Source organism: Chelonoidis abingdonii, chromosome 2 (assembly GCF_003597395.2).
Source record: "Chelonoidis abingdonii isolate Lonesome George chromosome 2, CheloAbing_2.0, whole genome shotgun sequence".
Taxonomy (NCBI): domain Eukaryota; kingdom Metazoa; phylum Chordata; order Testudines; family Testudinidae; genus Chelonoidis; species Chelonoidis abingdonii.
The window spans coordinates 214143981-214157054 of NC_133770.1; the positions used below are offsets into that span (position 1 = coordinate 214143981).

General features: G+C 46.5%; 1 protein-coding gene across 3 annotated transcripts in view; it reads right to left on the minus strand.

Annotated features, from left to right (window-relative positions):
- The window catches only part of SMCHD1 (structural maintenance of chromosomes flexible hinge domain containing 1), a 187044-nt gene extending 174592 nt beyond the window's left edge, over positions 1-12452 (minus strand). For 2 of the 3 annotated variants that reach the window (XM_032772509.2, XM_075062953.1), the window contains exon 1: positions 11167-12452. In XM_032772509.2, the coding sequence (XP_032628400.1) occupies positions 11167-11346 (180 nt within the window). In that variant the 5' untranslated portion in view covers positions 11347-12452. The remainder of the gene's footprint in view (positions 1-11166) is intronic. The other variant, XM_075062954.1, reaches the window with a different exon arrangement.
- Between the last annotated feature and the right edge of the window lie 622 nt (positions 12453-13074).

Consider the following 13074-nt stretch of genomic DNA (forward strand, 5'->3'; position numbering starts at 1 on the left):
TATTCTTTACGATGCTGAACACTTCCCACAACCCACACAAGATTCTGTAAACTGAATATCCATTAGCATACAAGTTTAGCAAAATCAGATTAAACATGCACTACTTTATTATAGGGAAAGTGGATATCAACCCCTATATTTAGGTGGCCTAACCTTTTCTATTAGAACAGATTCTTTCCGTAAGAAGCTCAAACATCTCCACTGTTTGTAACAAATTTGGAAGAGGCTACAAAAATGCATTTTCTTTGTCTCATGAAATTCCCTTCAAGTTAAATATTTGTAAAACTATTAAATGTCACCATTTCCCTTCTGTTGCTTACACTCTTGAGGCAAATCTTGCCAGCATGCCAAAATAACCAATATTCTAAAGAGCCAGATCAATGCCACTGACAAAGAAGCAGCAGCATCACAGCAAAGGAGAGTAACTGGATGATGACACAACAGCTGGAGCAGTAGAGCAGGTGCTACAAAATGACAAACTGTTTCATTACAACAGACAGAAGATACTGATCTAAAAAAAGATGTTTCAGTCAGTAAGGATTGGCAGGATCTAGAACCCAGGGTTGCAGGGTCCTGACAATCCACTGAGGAGCTGGGTTGAGTAGTATCCAAAAATTACTGGACAGTTAGGTACTGCAGGAAGTACCACCCAAAGACACCAGAACAACAGAACCCAGTGGCCGCCTGACTGGTCCACACCAATTATTTAAACTAGGAAGTTGGCCTAGTGAGCCCTCTCAGCAACAATGAATACTCACGCTCACTATTGCTACAGACCTTGCCTTTCATCCAGTCTTGGACGCCTGCCTTTGATCCCTGCCTCAGTTGGCTTACTAACTAGTCCTGTCTCCTGCCTTCAACTCCAGCTCATCTTGACCATAGTACTAGTCTCTTGACTTGGCAACCTGTCCCAACTCCTGAATTCAATCCTAGCCCGGCGAACACCACTGGGCCAGTTGCCTATGCCCCGGCCATTACAATAATAAACATCACAAGAGAAACATGTGTTAACAGCTTTGAAGGACAAGGTCATGATTTTATGAATTAAATTTGAGAAGGTTATTCTATACAAGGAGCAGCACAGAAGGAAGCATGAAAGTACTTGTAGGGAAAACAGGAAAATGGACAATGAAGCTTGGCACTGATTGTAGAGCAGAAAGCGTGGTGGACAATGATAAAGTTGAGTGGAGATAAATTATGGACGGCTTTCAAAGGACAAGTACATTTTATTTGATGCAATGGAAAAGGTGGAAGGACAGGGATGAGACAGTCAAATCAACTGGCCAAAACGATGATCTTAGCTGTAGCATTTTGGACAGATGTGAGGGCGACAAGATGTATGGCAGGAGGACCAGAGAGAAACTGCATTACGCAAAGAGGAAGGGATAACAGACTGGCCAAGAATTTTGGCAATGCAGACAGAAAGCAAAGAATTATTATTTAACCTACTATAACTGTGATTCTTTGAGGTTTTGTAGTCACTGGATTTTATGGTTAAGGACACATGGGTCTCATGTGAACAAGCTCAGAATTTTTTGCATTGCAGTGTCCTCTGTGGCCACACATGCACCTTGACCTTGCCCAAGCTCTCATGCAAAGCCATAAAGGACAGAGCAGTTGCAACATTCCACCATTCCCTCACAATTTGAAGCCTGTGGTAGCTGGGAACTCCAAAAAAGCAGGAACAGAGGCCGGGTCATAGTAGCCACACTGACAACATTTTGAAGAATCAGTTACTGTAGATAGGCAACTGTTCTTGATTCTTCAAGTGTCAGTATAGATCTCTGTGTAGATGACTGGCAAGTAGTATCCTCTTAGGTGGTGGGAATGAGAAGTAGCAACTGCATCCGTTGAACCATTATGCATTGTAACTTAGCTGCCATAGCTGATGCCAAGTTTGAGAAAGCAGTACTACAATCACTGTTCAAGCTCAGAAAAACACACATTGCTGATACAGGCGAAGAATATCACCTGAACTCTGCTGCAGTGAGCCTTGAACTCTGGCAGGAGGGGTATACCAGCACATGTGCTGCCCATTTTGATATCCTCTGTAAGAAAATAGCTTGACTTTAGAAAAAACAGCTATAGCTCTAAACAGATAGGTCAAGTCTGATTAATTTGGTTCAATCAATGTAGTAAAGCAAAGTCTAGTGCGTCTCTCTTTTTTCCTGATGTAGAGTGTGGCTTTGGGCAGAACTTAATAAGACAGACTGAACAACTGATTTAGGTGAAAAATTCTCAGACCACCTTACAAATAAACAGATGCAGTTGCAGCACCATCTTATTCCAATGGAATGTTCTATAGATGTGGTTCAGATAAGTGGCTGATGCTCACTGACTATTCCTGACTGAAGTAATAACCATTAGGAAGACTGTCTGGAGTGAGGTGGTGCGGGGAGCAATCTGACAGATGTTCAAATGGAGGCTTCATAAGTCTTAGATGAACCAGACTGAGGTCCCAGGCAGGAGCTGGTTCTTTGACTGGTGAGTGTGTAATAGTCACTTGAGAAACTTGGCATCTTGGGATGAATGAACACCATCTGCCTATAGGTCGTTCTTGGTAAGCTAAAATCACCATAAGGTGGACTGTAATAGAGCTGAGCAAAAGGCCTACCTGTTTTAAGTGCAATAAGTAGTTGATGGTCAGCAGGAACAGGTCCAGACCATGTGGGACTGCCAATATTGAGAAACTTTTCCTTTTAGACAAATACATTCTTCTGGTAGATGATTTCCTGCTCTGCATTAGTATTTCCTAGACCTGTAACAAGAAGTCTTTGTCTGTAGTATTTCACCAGCCAATCAACAACCACACCCTCAGCTGCAGTGACTTCAGGTCTGGATGGTGTATCTGGCCATGGTATTGTAAGATCAGGTCCAAGAAATCTGGGAGTTGGATTGGAGGCAAGATGGACATTTGTAATAGTCTGTCAGCCGAAATGGCCGTGCCTCGTATCAAACTATGATAATGATAATTGCTTTGTCTCCTTCGATTTTAGATATGACCCTGGAGGTCAAGGGAATCGATGGAAAGGCATACAAGAGGCCTTTTTCCTGTTTGTAATAAGCTCTCATGAGAAGGAAGGTGTTTGGTAATGATCCTGGACTCGCCTCATCTTTGGAATAAAAGTTCTAGCACTTGGAATTGACATTCGCAGTGAATAGCTCTATCATCAGGGTCCTCCAACACAAGAATATCATCTCTATGATGGACTTCCACAACAACCACTTGTGAGTGGTGACCAACTGTCTGATCAGGACTTCTCCCAGGTGTCAGCAACAACTGGCAGATGAAGAGTCATAATGTTATCAACTGTTGATAGTATGTCCAGGGTCTAATAGCTTCCAGGCAGAAAGGAGAGGAGTGTGCGCCTCTCTGCTTGTTTATACAGTGCATCACAAAGCATTATGCATCAAGATATGCAGTGGGGAAGTTTTGCAGAACATGTAGGAAGACTATGCAGGAGCATGTTCATATGGAACCCAATATCCTCTGGGGACTATGTCCCTGTATTTGAAGGTAGCCCAGGTAGACCTGCTAACCTGTATCAAACACATCCGCGATTACAGTCTTGTTCAGAGAATGGTACCTCTCTATGCATGTTTACAGGTTCTCTCTACCACCTACAACTGCTCTAACTCTGGCTCATATTGAAGTCTGGCAACTGGCACCATGTACCTGCACGCAGACATATGGCATAGGAGCCCCAGACACAAGCATACCATTGTAGGCATGTTTTCTTCTACCTCAAGCACCTGCGTTTGCATGGACAGGAACCTGCTCTCACTGAACTAAAGTTGATCAGAGCTCCTATGAACTCTACGGTCTGTGGTGACCTGGAGAGCTAGAAGGATGAAGAAAAGTGTTACTGCCTTGAATCTGAGGTGGCATATATATTTGTTCATTCTCCTCAGGCCTAAGGTAGGTCAAAGACCTCCTTTTCTTCTTTGGAATAAGGAAGTATAGGCAGAAGACTCCACCCTTTTATTCTCACGTTCTCTTCTACTGATCCAAGACAAAGCAATTAGTCCACTTCTGTTTGTAACAGACTCTCATTAGAAGAGTCCATGAAAAGAGGATGGTAGTGAATGGAACTGTATAGGACAGACTTGGGCAATGGTAATCAATACCCATTTGTCAGCTGTGATAGCTGCCCAGGCCCGACAGAATGTAGCAGGTGGTTCCAGAAGGTTGGTGTAGACTTCTGTTTAACTTAGTTATGGCTCTTGACATTCCTGTTAAACCTACTGCCTCAGGAAGGAGCTGGAATGGTCAAGGAGGCAGAAGAGGAGTGTCCCCTGAAGTACTAGGTTTCTTCTGTTGCTGATATTCAGTTTGTCAGTCCCAGAAGTAAGGTGTACTCAGGCTTTGTTTGGGTTGATATCTGTAAGGCTTTTTGTAGGATGCCAGCAGATAAATCTTCAGAGACTTTAATGTAGTCCTTGATGGATTCAAAAGACTTTAAGCCACCTCCATCAGAACTTGCACCACCTTACCCTTCAGGAGGGGCAAGAAAGCCTGGTAGGCTAGGCAAACTGCTTTGAGTTCCCTGATGTTTATTATGGAGGGCCAGATCATCCCACAACCAGCAGCCCTGCGTACTGCTGGTCCAGGTGTGCTCGCCAGCCCACATCCGAAGAATCAGAGATCAGGGTCACTGACGGGGCCACAAAGAGAACTCCCTCTAACACTGACCCAGGGTCCAATCACCAATCTAGGGATGACCGGATGTAATCAAGCACTTCGATTACCCGGTCTAGGTCATGCCTGTTGAGAATGTAGATTGACACCAGCCATGCTTGCAGAGGCCAGAGATGGAGCCAAGCATGACCAACCACGTACGTACACGCGGCCATGTGGCACAACAACTACAGTCAGGTGTGAGTCATGGTGAGTGGATGGTTCTTTACATGGAAGATCAGGTCCGACATGGAGTCAAGGACTACTCCAATTAACTCTATCCATTTCACTGGCCTTAAGGTAGACTTTTTTGTTGCTTATCAACAGGCCCAGGTCACGGCAGGTGGCTATTACCAGATCGGGGCTCCTCTGCACTTGTTTCAGAGATTTGTCCTTGATGAGCCAATCATCAAGATATGGAAAGACCTGGACCCCTCCATATCTCAGGTAAGGGGCCACTGGCACCAGACATTTTAAGCATACTCTTGGGACCGAGGAGAGGCTGAAAGGCAGCACTGTGAACCGGAAATGGTGTCCGCCCATTATGAAACGGAGGAAATGTCTGTGACCTTGAAATATACACGTCCTGCAAGTTGAGGGTGGTGTACCAGTCTCCTGGATCTAGGAAGGGGGTGATGGAGGCCAGGGAGACGATGCAAAACTTCAACTTTGTGAGAGACTTGTTGAGGTGTCGTAGGACTAAAATAGGTCTGAGGCCCCTGTGATGGGTTGGGTCACAGAAACCCCTTGGGATCTGCCACCTGATGTGCTGAGACTACCTCTAAGCCCGTTTTCCCAGGCAGCTTGGGACTTCAGTGCCCTACCTGGTTGTGCCAGACATACGAGCCTCGTACAAACACAGACCCAGGTCTGAACCACATCCCCCACAAGCTGCAGGCTTAACTGAAAACAGCTTAAGAAGTGCTCCTGTCTGCAGCACCCAGCTCCCAATGGGGTCCAAACCCCAAATAAATTTGTTTTACACTGTATAAAGCTTATACAGGGTAAATGTATAAATTGTTTGCCCTTTATAACACTGATAGAGAGATACGCACAGCAGTTTGTTCCTCCAGGACTTAATACTTGCTCTGGGTGCACACTGGTTGCACACTGAACAGGGGCTCCTTGATAACTTCATTCGGGTCATTCTCTGATGGCAGAAGAGAGGGATCACTGCTTTATACCAACAAGAAGGAATAAGTCAGGATGGCAAGGAGGAATATATTCCAAAGAGAAAAGTGGTGCTGGTACTGGATCGGATGTCTCTTCAATACTGCGAATATCTCCAGGGGATACGGATGTCTACAGCATACTTGAGATTGTTGCTCATCTCCATTGTGGACACTGGTTACAGGCTTGGTGCTAGATCTCTCAATCTGCCCGTTTAGGGACTTAGTCCTCAGAGCTGTGTCTTGCATCTTCCATCTGAGAACATCCTTTGGTCTTGGAAACAACTTTATGCCTGGAGCAGCTATGCAAGTCAGCATCCTGTTTGAGTGGGCAAAGGTGCCAGCTTTGCTGCTTAAGTGGGGGAAACCTGTTTAAGAGCCAAGTCGTTGGCCCTGGTGCTAATGCACTCAATTCTGAGACTGTCAGCACTGAAGTCTTACACACTAGGGACTTCTCCAACATGTTGAGAAGGTTGGTGTTGATGTGATTGACGCCAACTCTGCCGATGTCCTTTTTACATTATTTTCATTGCCTTATCCCAGAGTAAGAAGAAAGAATGAGGGAGCACTAGCTGATGCTGGTATATCTGGCCTCACTCTGATCATAATAGTCAGCTCTCAGGGTCCAAAGTGACCTACATGGACTGCTCAAGTAGATATAGATTGAGCTGCGTATCCCTGAACTTGCAGGTCCTGGTGGAGAAGAGCTTGCACACAGAGTAGTTATCCAGAAGGCACTCTCTCCTAGGCAGAAGAGACATTGGCTGTGTCCACCCTTCATAAGGATCAAACCCCAGGCAGGTTTTGAACCCTTGGGCATGGCAGTTGATGCTAAGAGCCTCGCCCTGCCATACATGGGGATGTACTAGATGACAGGGGAGTCAATCAACCTCACTATTTTTTTTTTTTTTTTTTTTTTTTTTTTAAAGAAACATGCTTTTACTCTAAAGTGTGAAAACAGAATTCTTCACCAAACGGGTTGAAAAGAACTGGTTTAAGGGATCTGAATAGAGTCCTGGACTAGACATTCGCTGGATTCCATCTTGCTGTCACAGTTGTTAAAAGGGACGTGAGGGAGGAGAATGGCCACTCAGCCTTTTATGCCCTCACATGGCAGGCACAGTACGCATAATGACCATGAAGAACACTGCTATTCAGAAGAAATCCAATTTTGTGCACATGATCACCCACAGTGGGACCCACACTTGACACAAAGAGTGGATCTTACAAACACTGATCATGACCAACATTAGAGCTAGTTGGAACATTTTTGACAAAATAAAGTATCAGAACATTTTGGTTTCAATTAAGACTTCATCAAAATGTCTTGCGTTTTTTTGGGTTGGGGAAGATAAAGAGACTGTCACACTATAGCCTAGTGGCCTGAGACACGGGAAACTCAGTCTCAAGTCTCTGCTCTGCAAGAATCAGAGTGATCTAGTGTGAATAACTCTGCTTTGAATCAGACAGGACTTGAACCTGCGTCTCCCATGTACCAGATCACTCCCCTAACCACCACGCTACACATACATTAATCATTCAGGCATTCGGATATCTCTTCTCAAATTGAAATTTTCTGCACAATTCCATTTACACAAAAAGTTGAAAGGGTTTGTTTTCAAAGCAGAACATACACAAATTTTCCAACCTCAAATGTTGCAGTGAAGCAGAATTGTCATCCTCCTGTTAGCCCTAACCAATACCATCACCAGTTCTCATCTTCTCCTTGTTTTTTTGGCTTCTCTCCTTTTGTTCAGGCACTGAAACCTGATGGCAATAGAACTTCTTGAGACAGGGCACCTCTGCCCATGCCTCCTGACTGAGACAGAGGTGCAGGTATAGTTCCAGCACCTCTCCTTTAGAGGTTATGGGGTGCTTTTCTCTTTGGGGATGTCTATGTGAAATTACCCATTCTACAGTAATCTTAATAAACCAACAACAAAAAATATTAAAATAAGAGAATGAAATAAAAGAAATGGTTTGCTTAACACATCTAAATAAATCCTTCTCATGACTGAATCTATATAAGACACTAGAAACTTCTCTTTTGTCCAGAGACCAACTCTTGCTCTGTGTTCTTTAGTTACTTAAGCCCCTCCCCTGATTTTCCTAACCAGTTACACAAACACACTTCAGGACTAGGAGAATTACTCATCCTGTAGGAGACAGCACAATGAAGGATGATGACTAACAATAGCAAATAATGACCTTTCAAAGGCTGAACAACCTTGCTCAGCCACCACCTTGCCTGGACCACTATAGCTGACTATACTCAGATTCAGATGCTCTGAATCTGAGTATAGTCAGCTATAGTGGTCCAGGCAAGGACCAGCAAGTATTACCTGCTTAACTTCTCCAAGCAATTATTTCTTTTATCAAGAAATGACTTATGACCAGGTTCCCAGACCTTCCATCACAGTTATGAAGGAAGAAGCAACAGGATTTGGATACTGCTTCGATTTATGGATCCAAAGAGAGGGCTTGTGTCACACAAAATGCCCAGGAGATGACGACTACGCTTTCACACTGGTGGAGGGAAAGGAGTGCACTTGAGTAGACAATGAATTCAGTTTGAGATTTTATCATCAAAAGGTGAAACCAGGACTTCCACAAGACATCGGAAAGATAGGCCAAAATTTGAAACTGGATGGAGTCAGACAGATTAGGATTAGAAAGTTAAATTTCATCTGGAGGATCCATTTAGCTAGGTAAGCACTCAATGGCCTGATGTGAGATGCAAGAAAAATTGCCCCATCATCATTTCCTAGGAGAGATTTTTTTGCTAGTTTGTGTTGAACAGCACACCAACATTTGACAAACCTAGATGAGTCAGAACAGCTCTTAGTGTTCACAGACACATCAGGAACTGCACAAGTCAGCTGAGGTGGCGCAAGATAGTAAACTTCCACTAATAGAGGGCTGCCAGCATCACAACAATGAACTTTGTGAAGATACAGGAGCAAATACAAAACCAAATGATAAGGTGGCATATTAAAAATGCATTTGAGACAGAGCAAGCCATAGATATTTTTGAAACAAAAGAAATATGTAGATAGGCATTCCTTAGGTATCTGGAAGTGAAAATCTTCTGGTATTGCTGTGACAAACCAAATAGTCTAGATTTTGAATTTCTTGCAGACTGTAAAACCCTCCAAACTCACATCCTCAACTAACACTCCGGTCATCTCTGGTCCAACCCAAACAGCCAGTCACTCTCTGAACCTGACATTTTGATTAGATGTTGAGAATAGAACAGCGGTTTTCAAACTATGGGTTGCAAGCTAGTACTGGGTCACAGAATGTAAGGCACTGGGTCACAGTGGCTCTGGCCAGCACCGCGGACCAGGCCATTAAAAGTCCCATTGCCGGTACAGCCCAGCTAAGACAGGCTAGTCCATACCTGTTCTGACACCACGCTGTGCCTTGGAGATGGGGGGTAGGGGGTTCCCATTGGCCAGGAACCACCAGCAGCGCAGCCTTCAGAGCCAAGCAGCCGGCCAGTAGCTGCCCCTCTCCACTGTGCCTTCAGAGCTGGGAGGCTGGAGAGCAGCGGCTGCTGGCCAGGCGCCCAGCTCTGAAGGTAGTGCCATCACCAGCAGTAGCACAGAAGTAAGGCTGGCATGGTACTGCTACCCATACTTCTGCACTGCTGCTGCTAGCAACACTGCCTTCAGAGCTGGGCACCCAGCCAGCAGCCACCACTCTGGTTGCCCAGTTCTGAAGGCAGTGCAGAAGCACAGGCAGTAATACCACCCTCCCCCCCCAAATAGGCTTGCAACCCCCCCTTTGGGTCAGGACCCCCAGTTTGAAAAACACTGAGTAATCCCACTTTTTGTGGACTGGTCATATCAAATTTTGCTGTTTATACCATGACCAGCCCACAAAAATGTGATTTCTCCTTAATTTAAGTAGACCCCTAAGTATAGAAAGCAGCAGCAAGATTTAAACACAACTAAGAAGTGAATGGCAAAACAGTGAGCAGAATCAAAGAGGACAGATACCCAACTCCAGAAGTTTCTAAATTTTAGAAAGCTGCATGACCAGTCATATTTCCACCCACTGCTCTCTCTTCAGACAAGTTAATTCCACTTATTAGCCACAAGGCATTCTCTCAAATAAGTAATGCATCCACCCATTTCCATTTCATATCTGGGCTTCTAGAGCAGCGCTCCCTAATTTTTTGCTGTCGTCCCCCTACCAATAATGAAATCTGTCCACGCCCCAGGAGAAGTTGTCATTGGGAGCAGGGCAGAGCTGGGTGGCACTCCCTTCCCACCCACCCCCGGGGGCTGGCTCAGGCCCTGCCACAGCCCCTGAACGTTCCTCCATGCCCTCCTAGGGGGTCTAGAGAATTATATAACTCATGTTTCCTAAGATGCATAAGGACCTTCCCTTTTAGTCTTCTAGAATAAAGTTTTCCACTCTCAAACTCAAACTTCTGTCTTGCAAGAAAACATGAAATGTGATTGTAACAAAAATATTTAAAAGTGACACCTTCAAAAATGTGGAAAAGACTTGAAGTAAAAGCCAGCAAGTACTCTTTCCTCAGGGCAAAAAAAAAAAAAAAAAAAAACCAAACAGCTCCGGTCCTGATAAAGGAGAACTTTTGTTTCCCAGTTACAAGGTTTCTTAATCCAACAAATTCTTCTCTCCCAAGAAATTAGCTGAAACTAAACTTTAACAAAAAACAAACCAACAAACTCCCCCTTCGTAAATTTTTTAAACGACAGAGAAACATAACACGTGCATCTGATGAAGCAGGTTATATCCCACAAAAGCTTATGTCCAAATACATTTGTTAGTCTCTAAGATGCCACAAGGACTCCTCCATGTTTTCACTGATACAGCTACCCCTCTGAAACAGGTAACACACACAGGTTCCCAATATGTAGCCTGCCTATGAGTTTCTTCTGTCCAGGAGGTTACAGCTCACAGTGGTGACCACCAGAGGCCAACAACAGAACAAGGAAGGACACCAACTTGCATCGCAGCGCCAGCCTGCCATGCGCACTGAGCACAGCGAGCCGGCGCTCTTCAGCGCCTCGCCAGGCAGACAGCGGCAATCACCGCAGCCCCTCCCTCCCGAGAAAGGAACGTAGGATCACGTGGGGCAAAGCGGCACGTGCCGGGCTCGGCGGCACCAGACCCCCCCGAAGGTGTCGCGCGCTAGAACGCCCAACGGCCGGTTGGTTGGGCAGAACCAGGGACTCCAAGCCCGCTTCGTCCACCTGGCCCCGCCCCCTTGTCTCCTCCCTGCCCGCCAGTCACCCCGCACAGCTATCGTAGCGGCCCTGTTCTGCCTGCCCGGGCCTCCGCTACCTGGCACACGGCGCTGCGGAAGCCGCGGTAGGTCTCCTCGCCGCAGCGCAGCACTTTCTCCTTGGGGTCCCCCTGCTCCCGGCGCCGGTCGAATAGGAACACTGTCCGGTCCCTGCTGCCGTGCGACCCTGACAGGCTCGGCCCAGGAGCCCTGGTGCCGCCTCCCGCCACAGCTGCCATGTTGAGGAAGCAGAAAGCAGTAGAGATGGAAACTGCCCAGGCGCCGGTGCCTGAGCCTGGCTTCTGGCGCGCGGGCTCCCCCGTCTGGCGCTGCTCTCCCGGCGAGCGGCAGCCTCCTCGAGGAAGGGGCGGGGCCTGGAAATGGAACCTAGGCCGGGTAAGGGGGACACGGAAGTACAATAGCGGAAGGGGCAGGGCTGAGCGCGACGCCAAGATCAATCAGCCTGAGGGCGGAGCTAAGAACTGGGGTGGGCTGGGGGTAGGGACCAGGTAGTTCCGTCTATCCCGGAAGTGAAGTTACTCGGGAAAGAATCATCCAAGGAGGAAATAAAACCAAGGGCCTCACGTCACTTCCGTGCCAGGATGCACCATAGAGAGGAGAAATGATGTGGCCAGGGAAACCTCGATTTTTCACCCAGGAATTCTGAGCGCTGCTGCTGCCCCCTCAGGCGGTGGGAGGAGACCGTCTGTGCCCGCGGCACCGGAATCACGTGTTCCTCTGCGCCCTCCTAGCCGGGCTCGCCGCCAGACCACATCGAAGCTGCTGCGCTGGTGGGCAGAGAATCGTCGCCACAGGAGGCTGCTGGAAACTGTGGCCCTGCAGCCGCAGCCTGAGCCTCCACTTCCCGCCCCCGCCTGGAGCAGAGCCCGGAGCAGCCCCGGAGGGGCGGTCGCTCGGCCCCATGTTCGCGGCGGCCGCGGCTGTTCTTAGCCCTGGAATCGCCCTTTCTGCCCCGTGCCCCCAGCTATTCCCACCCAGCCGCTCCCGCTCAGTGGTATCGTTTCGGGATGTCACCGCCAGATGCCTTCCGCGGGGCTCCGTTGCTAATTGAGCAGAGTGCCGGGTTCCACTCCTCCTGGAGATGATCAAAGATTCAGTTGCGCTCAACCCATCCTGGCCACACAAAGCAGGGGACCCGGCTCCGCCCTGCATCTGTTTCCCCTTCCTACCTGTAGTTCCGGAGAGTACAGACTCTGTTCTGGATCTGCGTACTTACGGAGAGAGTTGATTGACTCTGAAAATAACGTGATGGTGGGGAGCAAAGGTGTTGTACTGAAGTGACACCCAAAACGATACACAATCTCAGATGTAGATCCCTAAAATATTTAGTGAAAGATGAAACTGACAATTTGTAAACAGATTATATATATGATCATTATTAGATTTCAGGGTTAGCACACTACTGAGATGAATGGAGCTAATCACTACCTGAGTTGCTGTTTGGTTTGCGAACTCAAGACGATGCTCTATTGTCTCTGCACTGATAAAGCTTAGACATTATTTTTTAAACGTAAACATAAATTCTGCAGAAACTCATTGGACTGCTACAGGAGTGCTGATCTACCAGTTATACTGGTTCAATCTATCTATAACCACAAACTACTTAAATACAGATTAGTAAGGAAATCCGCCCAAAACAAACAAAATCATGGAACTAACATGATGTGTGCTGCCATCAAATTGTTCACTCTGCTTGTGTGTTCTGCCTAGAATGACTGATGTCCTAATTTTATAGGGACAGTCCTGATATTTGGGGCTTTGGTCTTATATAGATGCCAATAGGACCCCTCACCCTCTGAACCAGTTTTTCACACTTGCTGTCTAGTCATCCTAGTTCAACCCTATCCACCACCCTTTGGCTGGCTGGTCTATTTAGACAGTGTACGTGTTACATACAGCCTTACTCCAGCTGATATAAGTGTTCTACTACATCAAGATAATAACTC